General features: G+C 46.4%; 1 protein-coding gene across 2 annotated transcripts in view; it reads left to right on the top strand.

Annotated features, from left to right (window-relative positions):
- The first annotated feature begins 6,827 nt into the window (after window positions 1-6,827).
- Window positions 6,828-21,385, top strand: part of EIF2D (eukaryotic translation initiation factor 2D) — a 62,915-nt gene continuing 48,357 nt past the window's right edge. The window contains exons 1-2 of one of the 2 annotated variants that reach the window (XM_069756265.1): window positions 6,828-7,017; window positions 10,262-10,452. In XM_069756265.1, the coding sequence (XP_069612366.1) occupies window positions 6,962-7,017; window positions 10,262-10,452 (247 nt within the window). In that variant the 5' untranslated portion in view covers window positions 6,828-6,961. The remainder of the gene's footprint in view (window positions 7,018-10,261; window positions 10,453-21,385) is intronic. The other variant, XM_069756266.1, reaches the window with a different exon arrangement.

The raw sequence follows: 21,385 nt of genomic DNA, 5'->3' as shown, positions 1-21,385 counted from the left end.
GTGCAAAGTCATCTGTCAAAAATGTTCAACTACCTTAAGCAGAGGTCAGAATCTGAAAAGTCTAAATACAAGTTGCATGCATAGACATTTAACCACCATGCATTTGCAAGCCTGCACTAACTACCAAACGTCCCTTAAGGTTGTAGCACCCTCGGCCAATGAAGCTAGTCAGCAACGCAACATCCCTTCCGTCACTGTAAGGCCACCATTTCCCGCACCACCTGCAGTAAATGTGCAGATTCCGTCGCCAGGCCAAAGCAGTCAGGGTCAGGGAATCACCAGTTTCGTAGTAGGAAACACTGCATGTAGGGCACCGGCAAGAATACCGTCTCCAACCGTCTCTCAGTCTGCCATGTCCACCGGCACCCCCGCTAGTTCCACGATCTCCAGCTGTCCAGCTCACCCTACATGAGACTCTCGTTAGAAAAAGGAAGTACTCATCCTTGCATCCGCGTACACAGGGTTTGAACGCCCACGTTGCTAGACTAATCTCGTTAGAGATGATGCCCTACCGGTTAGTTGAAAGCGAAGCTTTCAAAGCCCTGATGGACTATGCTGTACCACGCTACGAGCTACCCAGTCGACACTTCTTTTCGAGAAAAGCCATCCCAGCCCTCCAACAGCATGTTAAAGAGCGCATCGTCCATGCACTCAGGCAATCTGTGAGTACAAAGGTGCACCTGACAACAGATGCATGGACCAGTAGGCATGGCCAGGGACGTTACGTGTCCATCACGGCACACTGGGTGAATGTGGTGGATGCAGGGTCCACAGGGGACAGCAATATTGGGACAGTTCTGCCTAGCCCACGGTCTAGGAAACAGTTGGCTGTAGTCGTTCGCCCCCCCTCCTCCTCCTCCTCCTGCAGAAGCGAGAGCTCGTCCACAGACCGTAGTCGCACAACCATTCCATCCGCAGCTGCCACTGTTGCACACCAGGTGTCCCATTATGGGGCAGCTACTGGCAAGCGTCAGCAGGCTGTATTGGCAATGAAGTGTTTGGGAGACAACAGACACACCGCGGAAGTTCTGTCCGAGTTCTTGCAGAAAGAAACGCAGTCATGGCTGGGCACTGTACATCTTGAGGCAGGCAAGGTAGTGAGTGATAACGGAAGGAATTTCATGGCTGCCATAGCCCTTTCCCAACTGAAACACATTCCTTGCCTGGCTCACACCTTAAACCTGGTGGTGCAGTGCTTCCTGAAAAGTTATCTGGGGTTATCCGACCTGCTCCTCAAAGTGCGCGGACTTTGCTCGCATATCCGCCGTTCGCCCGTACACTCCAGCCGTATGCAGACCTATCAGCGGCCTTTGAACCTTCCCCAGCATCGCCTAATCATCGACGTTGCAACAAGGTGGAACTCCACACTGTACATGCTTCAGAGACTGTGCTAACAGAGGCGTGCTGTTATGTATTTGTGGGAGGATACACATACACGGGCAGGCAGTTGGATGGCAGACATGGAGTTGTCAGGTGTGCAGTGGTCGAAGGTACATGTGTCAAGTCCTTCAGTGTTTTGAGGAATGCACACGGCTGGTTAGTGCAGACAACGCCATAATAAGCATGAGCATCCCCCTAATGCGTCTGCTGATGCAAAGTTTGACGCACATAAAGGAACAGGCGTCTGCAGCAGAGGAAGAGGAAAGCCTTGATGACAGTCAGCCATTGTCTGGTCAGGGCAGTGTACAGGACGAGGTAGCGGGCAAACAGGAGGACGAGGAGGATGATTGGGATGAGTATTTTTTTAATGAGGAAGCTTCTCCGGGGCCAATGGAAATTGGTGGCGTGGCAAGGCCGGGTTCTGGTTTTTTGAGGGACACAAGTGACGTAGATTTATGTTATGAACTGGTGGTTTAGGAGCAACATGGGACGAGCTCTGAAGGAGGTGGTACCTGTACTGACCGCAGTCCCTAAACTCAACACAACACTAGAAGTAGCCGTGGGATGCTCCTATCACTCCCTAGGCACCTCGTCACAGCCTGAGAACTAACTACCCCTAAAGATAGAAACAGGAAAACTATCTTGCCTCAGAGAAAATCCCCAAAGGATAGATAGCCCCCCACAAGTAATGACTGTGAGTGGAGAGGGAAAAGACATACACAGAATGAAACCAGGATGCAGCACAGGAGGCCAGTCTAGCTAAATAGATAGGACAGGAAAGATCACTGTGCGGTCAGCATTAAAAACTACAAAAATCCACACAGAGTTTACAAAAATCTCCACACCCGACCAAAGGTGTGGAGGGCAAATCCGCTTCCCAGATCTTCCAGCTTAACTGAATTAATCCATACTGACAAGCTGGACAAAAACATAGAAAGCACAGAACGAATAAGTCCACAACCCGTGGAGAGAAAAGAGCAAGCAAGGACTTAACTTTGCTGAACTGGTCAGGATATCAGGGAAATCCAAGAGAGATGTGAATCCAACCAGGAACCATTGACAAGTGGCACTGGCTGAAGAGAGAGCCAGGCACAAATAGCCGAGCAGAAAGACAATCAGTGGAAGCAGCTGCAGACTGCTAAATCCAAGGAGCAGCCATACCACTTAAAACCACCGGAGGGAGCCCAAGAGTAGAACTCACAAAAGTGCCACTTACAACCACCGGAGGGAGCCCAAGAGCAGAATTTACAACAGATTTGCCTGTAACTGCCCCTCAACCCAGCACAACCGCAGATTTGACAACTGGAACTTTGGCCCACATGGCGGATTATGCCTTACGTATCCTCAAAAGGGACCCACGCATTATTAAAATGATGACCGATGACGATTACTGGTTGGCCTGCCTCCTTGATCCTCGCTATAAAGGCAAATTGCAAAATATTATGCCACATGAGAACCTGGAACAAATATTAGCAACCAAACAATCAACTCTTGTTGACCGTTTGATTCAGGCATTCCCAGCACACAGCGCCGGTGATGGTTCTCACACGAGCTGCAGGGGGCAGCAGACCAGAGGTGTTAGAGGTGCACAAATCAGAAGTGGCATTGGACAGAGGGGTTTTCTGACCAGGTTGTGGAGTGATTTTGCTATGACCGCAGACAGGACAGGTACTGCAGCATCAATTCAAAGTGACAGGAGACAACATTTGTCCAGTATGGTTACTAACTATTTTTCATCCCTTATCGATGTTCTCCCTCAACCGTCATTCCCATTTGATTACTGGGCATCCAAATTAGACACCTGGCCAGAATTGGCAGAATATGCATTGCAGGAGCTTGCTTGCCCAGCAGCTAGTGTGCTATCAGAAAGAGTATTCAGTGCTGCTGGTTCAATATTAACCGAAAAAAGGACTCGTCTGGCTACCCAAAATGTTGATGATCTAACCTTCATTAAAATGAACCACTCCTGGATTTCGAATTATTTTGCCCCACCTTTCCCGGCTGACACCTAGCTTTCCTATGAAAAGGTCTTGCTTGTGGACTGGTCTGACTGAGTTTTCCAATCTCGTAATTTGCAGCAGCTATTTGTCCAGCATACGACATGTTTACACCTTCCTAAATGGGCAAACTCCCCCCACGGGGCCGTGGTCTCGCCACTTGGCGCAAGCACCCGTGAGAGTGCCGTTTGTCTGAAAGGTGGGTGTGCACGCTTTTGGTCGACGGCACTGCCACTGGGTCCCTCATAGTACAATAAAGTGTCTCTGGCGGTGGTGGCGCGCAACCAACGTCAGACACACCGTTGTAACATGAGGGGCCCTGAGCCTGTACCGCCGGCCACAAGACAGTTTTCCCCCCAGCTCAAACTGTGCTCTACGATTTGCAAAATTATCTCTCACAGCTCCACCAATGTTTAGTCTATGCGCTGACATCCTTCAATGCCTGGCACTGACAATACCAATGTGTTGACATGTATGATGCTACTTAAAATAGTCAGGGGCAGTGTCCTATATTTACACCAGTAAATACTTAGCGCCAAATTACTAGGTCTGAAACTCAGCAGAGGAGCCCACCCCTGTACCTAAGTGTGCCACCCTTTTGTTTTTTGGTTTTGTTGTATTGCGAGGCATTAACATCTATTTATTTTTTGGGAGTACTAACTGTCAGACACTCCTTACAATCGGCCTCCGCTGACAACACCAATGCTGCCTGTGTACCCCTGCAAGAGAATTCCAAGTGCATAGAGCCTACTTTTCTTATGTTAGGCCTACTAAGCCTGTCTGCGGTCCCTCCTTCCAATAGTCCTCCACTGACCAGACCAATGCTGGCCGGTACCCCTGGAACCTATTTTAAATTGCATCGAGCATCCTTTTTTTGATTGTAGGCGTACTAAGTCTGTCTGCGGTCCATAATAGAAATTGTCTTTCACTGACCACACCACTGCTGCTCGTGTACCCCTGGAACCTATTTTAAAGTGCCTACAGCCTACTTTTCTTATGTTAGGCCTACTAAGCCTGTCTGCGGTCCCTCCTTCCAATAGTCCTCCACTGACCAGACCAATGCTGGCCGTGTACCCCTGGAACCTATTTTAAATTGCATAGAGCATCCTTTTTTTAATTGTAGGCATACTAAGTCTGTCTGCGGTCCATAATTGAAAATGTCCTCCACTGACCAGACCAATGCTGGCCGTGTACCCCTGGAACCTAGTTGAAAGTGCATAGAGCCTACTTTATTTTATTTTTTTATTTATAAAGCCCAGATTAACTACGCTGTACCACGGTACGAGCTACCCAGTCGACACTTCTTTTGCGAGAAAAGCCATCCCAGCCCTCCACCAGCATGTAAAAGTCCGCATTGTCCATGCACTCAGGCAATCTAAGAGTAGAAAGGTGCACCTGACAACAGACGCATGGACCAGTAGGCATGTCCACGGAAGGTTACGTGTCCATTACGGTGCACTGGGTTAATGTGGTGGATGCATGGTCCACAGGGGACAGCCTTCTAAGTCTGTCTGCAGTCCCTAATTCAAATTGTCCTCCGCTGACCACACCAATGCTGCCTGTGTACCCCTGCATTGAGCCAAATTTTTTGTTTAAGGCCTACTACCTGTGTCTGTCTGCGCCACTCAATACAGCTGTCCTCCTCTGAAAAAAGCTGAGCGTCAATTGTCTGGTTTTCAGCCTATAGGAATTTGAAAACTGCATTGGGGCTACTACTTCGGTAGGGCCTACTAACGGTGTCTGCCGCTCCAAGGTGTTCTCCTGGTAGCATTTCCTGAGCTTCAATTTTCAGGCTCTCGTTGAAGAGTTTTTTTAATTTAAAAACTGCAGTGGGCCTACTTGTTTGGTTGGGTTCTAGAAACGGTGTCTGCCGCTCCAAGGTGTTCTCCAGGTTGCCTTTCCTTAGCTTCATTTTTGAGTCTCTCGTTAAATTTTGTAATATAACAATGCATTTGGCCTACTTGTTTTGTTGGCCCTACTAACGGTGTCTGCTGCTCCTTGATGTTCTCCTACACTGAACAAACCAGTGCCGCCTGTTTACTTCTGTTACCAATTTTGAACTGCATTTAGCCTACTTACTGATTTGGGCCTACTCACTGTGTCAGCCTCTCATTACAGTTGTACTCCACAGAACAAAGCAATGTCCCCTGGTTAGTCCTGTTACCAATTTTGAACTGCATTTAGCCCACTTTATTATTTGGGCCTATATCTGTGTTTCCTCCTCATCCTGCCCATTGCCCAGCCAGTGATAGAGGAGTCTGCTGGTACATTGCCCCAGACCACTATATTCCCCTTGCACACTACACAGCCATAATCTGACCCTGCTGAAACCACCTTACAAGGGGACAAAGAGGAAGGTGAAGATGAAAGTGCAAGTTCCATCATCAGGTGGGGGGGGGGCATACTCGTTGGCGACGTCACTGGCCCCTCATAGTACACAAAAGTGTTGCCGCCGGTGGGAGGCGCCCCCCCCCCCCCCCCGTGCAAACACACCGCCGTACTTTGAGGGGCCCTGTGCCAGTGCCAACGAGTGGGCCCCCCCTGCTTGCTCAGGATCACAGCACTTGCAAAGTTTAAATACTTACCTCGCCCTGCTCCACTGCCGTGACGTGGTCCAGATTTCCTGGGCCCACAAAATACTTGAACCAGCCCTACCCCCCACAACTTTAGCCAAATGACCCCCAATTTCCAATGCATAACTATTATTATAAGGTAAATTAAGATTGACAAGCTTCAGTAACAAGAATGGATGTTTTTGGCATTAAAATGGGCACTGTAGGCGTTTTCCTGGGCCCCACTCACTGCCGACTATGCTGCCCCATTGACTTGCATTGGGTTTCGTGTTTCGGTCGATCCCGACTTTACGACATAATCGGCCGATTTCACTCGACCCGACTTTTGAGATAGTCGGGTTTTGCAAAACCCGACTCGACTCTAAAAAAGTCAAGGTCGCTCAACCCTATATATATGCATATATATAATCTTTGTCGCCTTAAAAGGAGGGGGCCCAGACACATTTCCTGCACAGGGGCCCCTGGTCCGAGTGCAATCCAGTTTTTCTATCAGATAGCACTCGCCCATTTTCCTCTCCAATAAGTATGAGCCCTTAGTGTCCACCTCCAGTAGATGAGCCGCAAACACACCAGAGAATGATGCCTGTCGGAGCACACGTCAGAATTCTGTTTTGCTTGGAATTCGTGACCCATGGGCCATGACTGTGCAGAAAAGCACAATGTGAATGCATCCTAGGGAGACGCAAATGTAGATGTCCCCATGAGACAGCCATTTCCATGGGGACATTCTCTGGCTTGCACCCAGGCACTGTATAGGGGGCTATCCAGTAACCATAGCGATACACGAGAGAGCTATGCGTCCTCCCACAGTGGACGGACTAGAGACTATGGTGCGCTCAGCGTCCTGCGCATCTCCGGTACGTTCCGAGTGCCCCATGTTTCCTGGGGACAGCATTGAGAGAAGGACCAAACATGGCGGCTCCCAGGGAGTGATTCATGCTATGTGCAGACACCGGCTTCTCCGCTCTTTTTCCCTCGCGTTTGTTGTCGCTGTCTTCATAGACTTCAGTCATGTTTGCCAAGCCCGTCAAGGTGAAGTCCAACACGGCCATGAAAGGCTCAGACAGGTGATGTGCGCCACAGTGCACCCTTCCTCCCCTGTGCCGGCACAGCCATGCCGGCGGGTAATGGTAGATGCACACAATGTCGCCTGGACTAGTAGAGGGGTTATATTTATGGGTGATGTGGGGCAGCAAATGGACGCGCTCTCTATTTTATAGTAAACATTTAAAGGGGCAGTGCCTCGTTGGTGTGCTGTGTGATAGAGAATAGTTCTCTGCTTTGGGTTCCCCTTTAAAAGCTTGACCCAATAGCTTACATGTAATGCTGCTGCCCAACACCCCACTGACAGATTGGTGACTCAGGGACCCTGAAATGTAGACAGCCCCTGTTACTGGGAGATATATCGTACAAGTCCTAGCTGTGTGAGGTGACTGAACACTTACACTGAAGGGTAACTCATCCCCCAATGCAAAGTTATAGGGGCTTTTCGGTACAGGATGGAACTGCAGCAGCCATTTCCTGGGTTCGGCAATAAGCCCAGTGCTTTACATGTGACATCACCGCTGGGCGCTGTAACATAGACTCGGAATAATAACTAAGGCCAGTACCCTCCCGTCCCAGCAGCACCATGTTCATATTAGTTTATGAGTCAGCTGAGAGCTTCCACTAACCTGCATGTTGGTGATGTGAATGAAAAAGGCTGGTTACCTGCTAACATTACTAACTAAGCCAGGAGGGGGCTGGTCTGGCTATTGATATAAGCCAGTCAGCCCCCTTCATGCACTTCACCTACACAGCAAAGTGAAGTCAGCTCTCGGCTCATAATACATTACTTCCAGCAGAAAACGTGATACAAAAATCATAATAAATTGCCTTTATCTTATGTAGATTGTTCTGACGTCTCCTTGTCCCTCAGCTTTATCCTCTTCATTTTGATAGCTAGTGCAAATCGTAGAGGTTGGACACCGCTGATCGTAAAGTGTTGACATACTCTTTTAAAAATCACTTTAATGTCAGTAAATTACATTTTTTTTTTGGCTCCTTAAAGTGCAGCTGACACTCGGGCCACTTATTTGATTGTGAGCTGAGATGTGGAGTCTTGTAATCTCTTTCTACCAAATAGAAGAGAACTGTGGCTCTATTGTAGCCACATTGTTGAGAGTGCATAATGGAAGTGAATGGCAAACTCCAGCACTCTTCTGGAGGATGAAAAAATACTCTGTCTTTCCCCCTCCTCCTTTCTCTTACCCCTCCTCCTTTCTCTTACCCCTCCTCCTTTCTCTTACCCCTCCTCCTTTCTATTACCCCTCCTCCTTTCTATTACCCCTCCTCCTTTCTCTTTACCCCTCCTCCTTTCTCTTACCCCTCCTCCTTTCTATTACCCCTCCTCCTTTCTCTTTACCCCTCCTCCTTTCTCTTTCCCCATCCTCCTTTCTTTTTCTCACTCCTCCTCTCTCGTTCTCCCTCCTCCTTTCTCTTTCCCCCTCCACCTTTCTCTTTCCCCCTCCTCCTTTCTCTTTCCCCCTCCTCCTTTCTCTTTCCCCCTCCTTTCTTTTCCCCCTTCTCTCTCTTTCCCACTCCTGCTCTCTCTTTCCCACTCCTGCTCTCTCTTTCCCACTCATCCTCTTTCTTTCCCTCTCCTCTCTTTCCCCCTCCTCTCATAACCCCTCCTCTCTTTCCCCCCCTCTTCTCTCTTTCCCTCCCTCTTCTCTCTTTCCCCCCTCTTCTCTCTTTTCCCCCTCTTCTCTCTTTCCCCCCTCTTCTCTCTTTCCCCCCTCTTCTCTCTTTTTTCCCTCTTCTCTCTTCCCCTTCTCTCTTCCCCCCTTCTTTCCCCCTCTTCTTTTTTCACCCCTCTTCTCTCTTTCCCCCTCTTCTCTCTTTCCCCCTCTTCTCTCCTTCCCCCTCTTCTCTCCTTCCCCCTCTTCTCTCCTTCCCCCTCTTCTCTCCTTCCCCCTCTTCTCTCTTTCCCCCCTCTTCTCTCTTTCCCCCCTCTTCTCTCCTTCCCCCTCTTCTCTCTTTCCCCCCTCTTCTCTCTTTCCCCCCTCTTCTCTCTTTCCCCCTCTTCTCTCTTTTTTCCCCTCTTCCCCCTTCTCTCTTCCCCCCTTCTTTCCCCCTCTTCTTTTTTCACCCCTCTTCTCTCTTTCCCCTCTTCTCTTTCCCCCCTCTTCTCTCTTTCCCCCCTCTTCTCTCTTTCCCCCCTCTTCTCTCTTTCCCCCCTCTTCTCTCTTTCCCCCCTCTTCTCTCTTTCCCCCCTCTTCTCTCTTCCTCCCCTCTTCTCTCTTCCTCCCCTCTTCTCTCTTCTCTCTTCCTCCCCTCTCTCTTTTTAACCCCCTCTCTCTTCCCAACCCCCCTCTATCTTTTCAGATAATTCACTTATGGGGATCCAAAGACTCTAGCACCATGTCATACTTAGCGTTGCTCGCTACTTGATCAAGCACCTCCATACGCGATTAAGTATCGAGCACGTTCACCCATCACTAGTGGTAACTTGTTCATCAGTGGGAGTCCGACCCTTGGAACCTGCTTCATTTGGCAGAGCATGGAACTTTTATGGTATGTGCATACATAGGTGGGATGTCTGCGGATTTTTCCGCATCTGTTTTTTTGTAAGTCTGCAGGTAAACCGCACTGTGGATTAACTGCGAATTAACTGTGGAATTACCGCGGATTTACCGTGGTTTTTGTGCGGATTCCACCTGCGGTTTTACACCTGCGGATTCCTATTATTGAGCAGATGTAAACCGCAGCGGAATCCGCACAAAGAATTGACATGCTGTGGAATAAACAACGCAGCGTTACCGCGTGTTTTTTTCCGCAGCATGTGCAGTGCGGATTTTGTTTTCCATAGGTTTACATGGTATTGTAAACTCATGGAAAAATCCGCAGCTTGTGCTCCATTCTAACAAGAACAAGGGTATCAGGGCGCCTTCTTGACTTCTGGTCCATCCCTATGGGGCTGCCGAGCACTGAATTGAGCAGCGTTCAGATATCCAACCTATCATGCCATTTTGTAACAGGGATAAAAATATACAGTCAAAAATAAAAACGAATTCCTCGTTCTTCTGATTGTTGCGGGTTCCAGCAGTCGGACACCCCCCAATCAGCAGGTTATTCCCCCTCTTATGGGTAGGGGATAACTTGTTATAACCAGACAACCTCTTCAAAAGTCTTTTGTGTCCTCACACATAATAGAAAAATCCTCTAGAGCCAACATGTAAAAGTAATAAAGTAGTTTAGGCCCTTCTAGGTTTTTTTTCAGCTGCAGATATATGTAAAAGTTGTGCTTTAATGGCATGTTATATTAAACAGGAGAAAACTGCGAGCTGACATTAGCTCATCATTCCCTGCTCTGAGCTCCGAAAACCTTTCTGAACTTCTGCCACCTAAAGAAGAACTGAATACAGTTAAGGTGTATGCTCACAAAGGAGAGGCGCTGACCATCTACGTCCACAACAAGAACCCCATCATGTTTGAACTGGAGAGGAATCTATATCCAACAGGTGAGAAGGAAATACTGAATGGGTATTTGTTATATTAACTTTACATTTCTTAGACAGTGCCACAGAATGGTACAGTGGCATCGGAAATATTTTCAGTGTACACTGGTTTTTCCTGTGTAATAGTAAATTGAAAGCACACCAACACGACTGCTCCATTAAGAAAGAGAAGCAGCTGATTGTATCCAAACAGTCCTCACTGAGGGTTTAATTCTTGAAAATCCACTATTGTGTCCTTGTTTATCATTTTGATGAAATAAAGCACAAAATAAATTCTAATAAAAGTTCATTATGATGCAGTGTACAACACAATTATTAGGCAATTTGTACTTATGATGATTAATTTTATTATTGAACAACTATAGTGCTGTCTGTCAATCTAAAAGGTTAATGAACCTGAATATTTAAGAAAGTACTGCATATACTCATGTATAAGCCGAGACACCTAATTTTGCCTAAAAAAAACTGGGAAAACTTATTGACTCTAGTATAAGCCGGGTATGAATTGTCCCCTAATCCCTATTCTGTTATCCTGGCTCCTTAGTCCCATCCTTTTATACATGGCTCCTTATTCCCATCCTTTTATACATGGCTCCTTATTCCCATCCTTGTCTGCATGGCTCCTTATTCCCGTCCTTGTAAGCATGGCTCCTTATTCCCATCCTTGTAAGCATGGCTCCTTATTCCCATCCTTGTAAGCATTGCTCCTTATTCCCATCCTTGTAAGCATGGCTCCTTATTCCCATCCTTGTAAGCATTGCTCCTTATTCCCATCCTTGTAAGCATGGCTCCTTATTCCCATCCTTGTCTGCATCGCTCCTTATTCCCATCCTTGTCTGCATGGCTCCTTATTCCCATCCTTGTAAGCATGACTCCTTATTCCCATCCTTGTAAGCATGGCTCCTTATTCCCATCCTTATATGCATGGCACCTTATTCCCATCTTTGTCTGCATGGCTCCTTATTCCCATCCTTGTCTGCGTGGCTCCTTATTCCCATCCTTGTCTGCGTGGCTCCTTATTCCCATCCTTGTCTGCATGGCTCCTTATTCCCATCCTTGTCTGCATGGCTCCTTATTCCCATCCTTGTCTGCATGGCTCCTTATTCCCATCCTTGTCTGCATGGCTCCCATGACTAAAGCATATATTAAAAAAAAATTCTACATGCCTTCCCTGTGCGCCTTCTCATCCTCTCGTTATGGCTTCCAGCAGCTCCTGTGGCCGGGCGATCACGTGTCCCCGCTCATTAAGGGAATGGATATTTACCTCTCTCCAGCCTATAGGAGTGGAGAGATGTAAATATTAATTGCTTTAATATGCGGGCACCCGTGAGAGTGAGGCAGCTGCTGGAAGCCGGCGGCTGTGGCTGTAAATGTGCACGCTATAAGAGAAATGACTATTCATTGCCAGTGCAGTGAATATTAATTTCTCTTTAGCAGCGGACACAGGATTTAGCCGCAGCCGCCGGCTCCTGCCTCCTGTGACCCGCCGCTCCACGTACCCCACCATAAACTGGGACAATGCCTCGTGTATAAGCCGAGGGGGGCATTTTCAGCACAAAAAATGTTCTGAAAAACTTGGCTTATACACGAGGATATACTGTAAAAGTGAGGTTTTGTCTTTTTTAGTAGAATATCTATGTGTGATGAATAATTATTGTGCAACTGTTAGTGTGCAGAATTATTATGCAAATAATGAAAAACTTAGATCTCCCCATCTCAATTATTTATTTTGTGAGAATAATAAAGCAACTCACAATGTACAAAAATGGACCACTTAAAAATATCAGTGACTAATATAGCGCCCCCTTCTTTTCAATAACCGTCATAAGTCTTCCATCCACGCAGTCTGTAAGTTTATTAATCTGTTGATCAGTTCTTTGGGCAGCACCAACCACTGCCTCCCAGACACAGGTCAGAGAGGTAAACTGAATTCCTTCACTGTAAGTCTGCCATTTAAGTCTAAGTTCACATTAGCGTTGCATCGCCGACGCAGGGCGGCGCAACGCTAGTGTGAACGTACCCTAAGAAGGGCTCACAAATTCTTAGTAGGGTTTAGGTAAGGTGAGGAATGGGGTCATGTCATTATTCTTTGTTCTTTAAGGCCTTTGTCCTGCATAAAAAATCATGGTTCTCTCAAAAGTTGCAGACTTATTCTTGAACCTCCGCTTGAAGAAACGCACTTCTAAAAACTGTCAGTAGGTTTGGGAGTTAATTATAAGTCCATGTTCAACCTGAGAAGATCCAACTATTTTTTAGTAATACCAACCCAAAGCTGTATCCACCTCCACTTTGCTGGAGTTGAAGTGGTGGTCCGCAGGCCCATTCATCTTGTTTCATCAAGAGTCACTCACATCTTATCAGTCCAAAGAACTTTTGAAAACTCTCTCTTCAGATATTTCTTTGCCCAGTCTTCATGTTTCCAATTATGTGTCTTGTTCAATGGTTGGGTTTCCACCTTCCTTACTTTGGCCAGGTCGCTGAGCACTGAAGACCTTGGACTTCAGGGCATAACAGGGAGGTTTCAGTTCTGGAATAAAACAGTCTAGTAGTTTCATGTTTGATTCTTCTCTCATCTTTAGCAGTTAATGTGTGTATTTTTTTCTCAACGCTGTTTTTGCGAACCCTGTTGACTATTTGCAACAAAACATTTGGTGGTTCTGTGATCACGACCCAATATCTTAACAATTTCAAGAATGCTGAATCCCTCTATAAGGCTGCCGTCACACTAGCAGTATTTGGTCAGTATTTTACATCAGTATTTGTAAGCCAAAACCAGGAGTGGGTGATAAATGCAGAAGTTGTGCATATGTTTCTATTATACTTTTCCTCTATTTGTCCCACTCCTGGTTTTGGCTGAGAAATACTCATGTAAAATACTGACCAAATACTGCTAGTGTGACGGCAGCCTAAGACTTGTAACAATTTTTGACTTTTTATAGTCAGTTAAATCTCATTTTTTGGCTGAGAAAATCAAGCTGCCTAATAATTCTGGATCTATTTGATAATGGGTGATGATATCCTTAGACCTCACCCTCCTCATTACCCAAATACACATCACCTGATCTGCTTCATCCAATAAGCATTCAAGTTTATACAGCTTGGAGCAGGAAAATCTGCATAAAAAAGGATGTATCTCAAGCCCCCTCAACCCTCCCATCCAGGATCCACAAGATTCAGCAACAGATATCCTAGCCAGGGCTCTACTACTGACTTGCTCTGTCTTGAAGGTAGTGTTTGTGGTTGTACATAAGTTAGCAGGTTGATGACCACGTCTATATCTTGTGGAAACATTTCTGAAAAGGGAACTAAGCGTCAAAAATCCTTGGGACAGATCGGCAAAGTGAACAGTATAGTATCATGAAAAGTGTCATGATATGGCTGGACCATGTGAGCAGAATCATATCATTTAATTGATTTCTGCCTATGTAGAAGACCACACTTCATCTTATCCAAGAGACTCAGGCTGTTTCTTACAGGATCATCTCAGGAACATTTTTCTTTTCATACACAGGAAATTACAGGGGTTAATTTATAGTTCTGTCACTCCCAGAGCAGGAGGCACATGTCTTAGGCTGGATGTAGATTTTTCCTATAATCAAGTGACCATCCCAATTACTAATTATTAGTTTCAGGAAACGTGATTCCTTAGGGCAGGCTGCGGTAGGATGTTGTCTCCTTGTTTAATGTCAGCACCACATGTACAGCTTAGGTCATGTTCACACGTTCAGTATTTGGCCAGTTTTTACCTCAATATTTGGCCAGTTTTTTACCTCAGTATTTGGTCAGTTTTTTACCTTCGTATTTGTAAGCCAAAACAAGGAGTGGGTGATAAATCCAGAAGAGAAGTGGTGCATATGTTTCTATTATACTTTTCCTCTGATTGTTCCACTCCTGGTTTTGGCTACAAATACTGAGGTAAAATACTGAGCAAATACTAAACATGTGCACATGGTCTTAGAGTCAAACCGATAAGTAAGAAGTGGTTGCAAGTGATATCTTGCAAAGTAACCACAGTCCTTGCCCGAGAGCATATCGCTAGTAACTAGAGAAAGATAAAGCTGAATTCTTCTCCATTACTAGCTGTTTTCTGTTCTAACCTGTGGACGTTTATAGACCTGATTTTAAATAGTTCTTAATATTTTCATATAAATCAAAGATTAAATTCCCAGGTTGAAGCTAGTCAAGCGCTGTACTCTGAAATCTCCATCGGTCGTATTAAATTTAAAGGGAACCTGTCACCCCGTTTTTTGAGATTGAGATATAAATACTGTTAAATAGGGCCTGCGCTGTGTGTTACTATAGTGTATGTAGTGTACCCCGATTCCCCACCTATGCTGAGAAATAACTTACCAAAGTCGCCGTTTTCGCCTGTCAATCAGGTTGGTCAGGTCGGGAGGGCGTGTTCACAGCGCTGGTTCTTTCTCAGCTTTACGTTGGTGGCGTAGTGGTGTCCGCATGTTGAGGTGACTAATCCACTGTGGGCACGTGAACAAGCAGCGCGCGATCTGCGCTGTCATCCCTTTCGTCGGTGGGGGCGGCCATCTTCCTGGGGCCGCGCATGCGCAGATCGAGTGCTCTGCTGCACGGGGCTTCAGGAAAATGGCCGCGGGATGCCGCGCGTGCGCATTAGAGATCGCGGCGGCCATTTTCCCAAAGCCGAGTTTGCATCTTTCCTGGAAGGATGGTCAGTATGTTTTTTTAGTGTGTAAAATTTTTAACCGTTTGATTTGCATTGTTTCACTATATATACCCCCGCCGTATTCTGGCAAGAAAATTCAAGAGATTTTGGAGCATATGAGAGGGTGGGTCGGGGTTCCCTTTCTGGTGGTGGGAAATGTGAACAACATTGCTGACGACCATTGGGATAAGAGTAATCACGCTCCGCTACGCGGGGACGGGAACGGCACTCCTTTCGGGAACTATCTTAGAGAAATAGGCTGGATTGACTTATGGCGGGTTCGCAATACTAGCACATATTCTTATTCTTGCTATTCGACCACGTACGATTCTATGTCTCGAATCGATGTCGCCTTGGGTAATGATGGGATGAACGAATTACTAAATGGGGTGGAATATAATCCCAGGATTCTATCAGATCATAGTCCGGTGCGGGTCTCATTAAAGCTATCAGAACAGGTTGGGTCACGGAAGATGGGATGGAAGGTTCACCCCTCCTGGCTACAACTCCTGGACATGGAAAGTGTGGGGGCAGAGATAGAGGAGTTCTTTAAGATTAATGAGGGAAGTGCGGAATGCCATGTAGTATGGGACACTATGAAGGCGTATTTGAGGGGTATTTTGTTTCGGGACATTTCACGACACAAGACTAGGACTAGAACACAGGATCAAGCTGTCCTGGAGGAACTGAAGGCAGCTGAGGCGGCATTGGGGGCCCATTGCACTAAGGAGTCTCAGAGTCGGATGAGGAAGGCTCAACAGGAGGTCAATCAATTGTATCTGAGAAAGGCGGAGAGATTGCGGGCTTTTCAAAGAGCATCTTTCTATTCGGAGGGGGAAAAGGTGGGGCATTTACTTTTGGTAGTGGCGTCCGCACAAAGGGATTCCTCGCACGTCTACTCCATTAAGAGGGAGGATGGAACATTGGCTACTCGGGGGGAGCAGATTCTGGAAGTGTTTAGGAAATTCTACGATAAACTATATACTTCTAGTGTGGAGAGGGGGGCTGAGGACATGACGGGTTACTTGGAGGGGATTGACCTGCCTAGGTTGAGCAGAGAAGAATGTGAGTTGTTGGAGGAGCCGATTGGGGAGGAAGAATTGGGGGCTGCTTTGGCGGGGGTCGCTGGGGGTAAGGCTCCGGGGGCAGACGGTATTCCAGCCGAGGTGTACAAGGTACTGAAAGAAACATTGTTGGCCAAATTGTCGGAGGTGTATAATAGTTCACTGGAAAGAGGGGAGCTACCTTTATCAATGAGAGAGGCTATTGTGGTCGTTATACCTAAGGCCGATAAGGACCCACAACTACCAGAATCCTATAGACCAATCTCACTTTTGACGGCCGACATCAAGATTCTGGCAAAAGCTCTGGCAAATAGGTTATCCAGGGTGATTGATAGACTGGTTCACCTGGATCAGTCAGGCTTTATGCCCAACAAATCAACAGCACTCAATCTGAGAAGGTTATTTTTAAATTTGCAAATCCCTTCTGACAATGTCGGAAGACGGGTTGTGGTATCCTTAGACGCCCATAAGGCTTTTGATTGCGTGGAGTGGAGCTATTTGTGGTCAGTACTGGAACGAATGGGGTTTGGACCTAAATTTATTTCATGGGTGCGGCTGTTGTACTCTTCTCCGGTAGCCAAAATTAGAGTGAATGATGCTCTCTCTGAGACCTTTTCGTTGTCTAGAGGTACTAGACAGGGCTGCCCTTTGTCCTTGCTGCTCTTTGCGTTGGCGGTGGAACCCCTTGCTGCGAAGATCAGAGGTTCCCGGGAGGTGAGGGGTTTTATGTACGGGGAGGCAGAGGAAAAAGTAGCGTTGTACGATGATGATATTCTGCTATTCTTGGAGGATTCTGAGGAAACCCTGGTTAAGACGGAAGCCATTATTGAGGAATTTGGGAGTTACTCGGGCCTAAGGATCAATTGGGACAAATCGAATATGATGTTGATAGATGGGGATAGTGGGGACGGTGGTGGGGGGGTTTCTTCTACAAGGTTGAAGCTAGTTGATAAATTTAAAAACCTGGGGATTCAGATCGCTCTCCCTTTGACTAGTTTTGAGGAACTGAATTTGGCACCTCTTCTGCGTAGGATACGTACTAAGGTCCAGGCATAGAGGAAGTTACATTTATCAGTAATCGGCAGGATAAACTTGATAAAGATGATTGTGATGCCGCAGCTACTTTATGTGCTGCACAACTCCCCTATATGGATATCGCAGAATAGGTTTCGGAGGATTAAATCTTTGTTTGGGGAGATGATTTGGGGTGGAAAGAGCCCCAGATTTAAACAGGAAACTCTACAGAGGCAAAAGACGGAGGGAGGGGTGGCACTGCCTAATCCGTGGTTGTACTTTTTGGCTTCACAGTGCCAGCATTTCAAGGGATGGGGAGATGTGTTAGGTGGGACGCGGGCACCTTGCAGCCTGAGATCACTGATTGGGACGAAGGTGTTGAGTGAGGGTCTGGAGGGGGGACATTTCCGAGAGAAGGGCTCTAAATTTTGTACTATCAGGCTCATCCATAAGGTTTGGGACAAAGTTAAGGGGATTAGGGGTGTGCACGCACTCACTAGATTCTCACCCATTTGGAATAACTGTGTCCTACAGGAGTTTAGACAGATGGAGGGATTTCATAATTGGAGGGAGGCAGGCATCTCTCGGATGGGCCAGATTCTACATCAGGGCAGAATTAGAGACTTTGAGGCATTGCAGGAGGAGTTTTTACTACCGGACTCTGAGTTGTTTCAATACCGCCGTCTTTCACATGCGCACCGGGCACAGTGTAGGAGAGGACCCGTTGAAATCCAGGTGGACCTTATGCTAGATTTTATCCTTGTAGGGGGTGGCACGAAGGGGGTGATTTCGGGAATATATGAATTCCTTTTGTTCTCTTTCTTGGAGGAACACCCTATTAGAGCAAGGGCGAAATGGGAGGCTGACCTGGGGGCAATTGATAATGATCATTGGGAATCAGTACTGGACTATGTGCCCAAAATATCAATGAGCGAGCCTGGGAGGCTGTCACAATTATATGTTATTCATAGGGCATATAGAACTCCGGATATGTTATTCAAAGCCGGATTGAGATCTAGTTCAGAATGCCCCAGATGCTCGCAGTCCGAGGCGGGCATCCTTCATATGCTGTGGCAGTGCCCCAGGTTGTCCTCCTTCTGGGTGGTGGTGCTGAATAAAGTGGGACTGGCATATGGTTGCACTGTGCCGCGTGATCCCTTGGTATGTGTTTTGGGCTATGTTGAGGAGATTACAACTGATAAGTTGTATAAAATGGTTATTGCCAGACTGTTGTTTATCGCGCGAAAGTTGATTGCCAAATTCTGGATTAGAGAAGAGCCACCAACAAGGAGAGACTTTATGAAGCAAGTGGACCATATTATTGCTTTGGAGAGGAGTATCTACGTTAGGAGGAACAAGACAGACCTCTTTGACAGGTTGTGGAACCCGTGGCTTGAATCAATGTGATCTAAAAGACTTTTTGCCCCATTGGGAGGATTATTGACAAGTCATCTTCCTTTTCTTGTACTTTTATATATGATATAGTAGGGGGGGGGGGGGCGACTCTTGACAGGTCTCTAGAGGGGGGGGAAGGGGGTGGGAGTTTGGTTTGGGACTAAATATGTTTTCTTTAAAAAAAAAAAAAAAAAGTATTGTACACTGGTATATTGCTGATAACAAAGTATCCCTTTTATTGTTTATGTGCAATATTTATGGTTTAATAAAAAATATCTGATTTAAAAAAAAAAGTATATACAGGCAGAGCGGCTGAGTTCAGTGATTGGCTGCATGTTGTCAACAGCAGCAGCAAAGACTTAGCAATGGACCCAGGGAGGGTGAGTAAAGCGCAGTTTGTTGTTATAACAAACTGCCCCTGGTGACCAGGTATTTGTGAAAGAGGAGCCTCTTTAAACGTTTGGACACATCTGTGCCATCGATGGGCATCTGTCATGTTTGTTGTTGTTATAAAAAGCTATTGTTTGAAATTAAACAGTTTGTCTGTCCAAAACCTGTCACATAAAGAGCATACTAGCTGTAATGAGTATGCTAGCTGTAAGGAGTAGGCTAGCTGTAAAGAGTAGGCTAGCTGTAAAGAGTAGGCTAGCTGTAAAGAGTAGGCTAGCTGTAAGGAGTAGGCTTAGCTGTAAGGAGTAGGCTAGCTGTAAGGAGTAGGCTAGCTGTAAGATGTAGGCTAGCTGTAAGGAGAAGGCTAGCTGTAAGGAGTAGGCTAGCTGTAAGATGTAGGCTAGCTGTAAGGAGAACGCTAGCTGTAAGGAGTAGGCTAGCTGTAAGATGTAGGCTAGCTGTAAAGAGTAGGCCAGCTGTAAGCAGTAGGCTAGCTGTAAGGAGTAGGCTAGCTGTAAGGAGTAGGCTAGCTGTAAGGAGTAGGCTAGCTGTAAGGATTATGCTAGCTGTAAGATGTAGGCTAGCTGTAAGATGTAGGCTAGCTGTAAGGAGTAGGCTAGCTGTAAGGAGTAGGCTAGCTGTAAGGAGTAGGCTAGCTGTAAGATGTAGGCTAGCTGTAAGATGTAGGCTAGCTGTAAGGAGTAGGCTAGCTGTAAGGAGTAGGCTAGCTGTAAGGAGTAGGCTAGCTGTAAGATGTAGGCTAGCTGTAAGATGTAGGCTAGCTGTAAGGAGAAGGCTAGCTGTAAGGAGTAGGCTAGCTGTAAGGAGTAGGCTAGCTGTAAGGAGTAGGCTAGCTGTAAGATGTAGGCTAGCTGTAAGGAGAAGGCTAGCTGTAAGGAGTAGGCTAGCTGTAAGATGTAGGCTAGCTGTAAGGAGAAGGCTAGCTGTAAGGAGTAGGCTAGCTGTAAGGAGTAGGCTAGCTGTAAGATGTAGGCTAGCTGTAAGGAGAAGGCTAGCTGTAAGGAGTAGGCTAGCTGTAAGATGTAGGCTAGCTGTAAGGAGAAGGCTAGCTGTAAGGAGTAGGCTAGCTGTAAGATGTAGGCTAGCTGTAAGGAGTAGGCTAGCTGTAAGGAGTAGGCTAGCTGTAAGGAGTAGGCTAGCTGTAAGGAGTAGGCTAGCTGTAAGGTGTAGACTAGCTGTAAGGAGTAGGCTAGCTGTAAAGTGTGCGGCACTGAACTGCCGCTTATCAGGTACTTGTTTGCTGATTCATGGTCGTTTAGTAACATAGTAACATAGTTAGTAAGGCCGAAAAAAGACATTTGTCCATCCAGTTCAGCCTATATTCCATCATAATAAATACCCAGATCTACGTCCTTCTACAGAACCTAATAATTGTATGATACAATATTGTTCTGCTCCAGGAAGGCATCCATGCCTCTCTTGAACCCCTCGACTGAGTTCGCCATCACCACCTCCTCAGGCAAGCAATTCCAGATTCTCACTGCCCTAACAGTAAAGAATCCTCTTCTATGTTGGTGGAAAAACCTTCTCTCCTCCAGACGCAAAGAATGCCCCCTTGTGCCCGTCACCTTCCTTGGTATAAACAGATCCTCAGCGAGATATTTGTATTGTCCCCTTATATACTTATACATGGTTATTAGATCGCCCCTCAGTCGTCTTTTTTCTAGACTAAATAATCCTAATTTCGCTAATCTATCTGGGTATTGTAGTTCTCCCATCCCCTTTATTAATTTTGTTGCCCTCCTTTGTACTCTCTCTAGTTCCATTATATCCTTCCTGAGCACCGGTGCCCAAAACTGGACACAGTACTCCATGTGCGGTCTAACTAGGGATTTGTACAGAGGCAGTATAATGCTCTCATCATGTGTATCCAGACCTCTTTTAATGCACCCCATGATCCTGTTTGCCTTGGCAGCTGCTGCCTGGCACTGGCTGCTCCAGGTAAGTTTATCATTAACTAGGATCCCCAAGTCCTTCTCCCTGTCAGATTTACCCAGTGGTTTCCCGTTCAGTGTGTAATGGTGATATTGATTCCCTCTTCCCATGTGTATAACCTTACATTTATCATTGTTAAACCTCATCTGCCACCTTTCAGCCCAAGTTTCCAACTTATCCAGATCCATCTGTAGCAGAATACTATCTTCTCTTGTATTAACTGCTTTACATAGTTTTGTATCATCTGCAAATATCGATATTTTACTGTGTAAACCTTCTACCAGATCATTAATGAATATGTTGAAGAGAACAGGTCCCAATACTGACCCCTGCGGTACCCCACTGGTCACAGCGACCCAGTTAGAGACTATACCATTTATAACCACCCTCTGCTTTCTATCACTAAGCCAGTTACTAACCCATTTACACACATTTTCCC

The sequence above is a fragment of the Ranitomeya imitator genome, chromosome 3, assembly GCF_032444005.1.
Source record: "Ranitomeya imitator isolate aRanImi1 chromosome 3, aRanImi1.pri, whole genome shotgun sequence".
Classification (NCBI taxonomy): Eukaryota; Metazoa; Chordata; class Amphibia; order Anura; family Dendrobatidae; genus Ranitomeya; species Ranitomeya imitator.
This window is presented reverse-complemented; position numbering and strand designations above follow the sequence as displayed.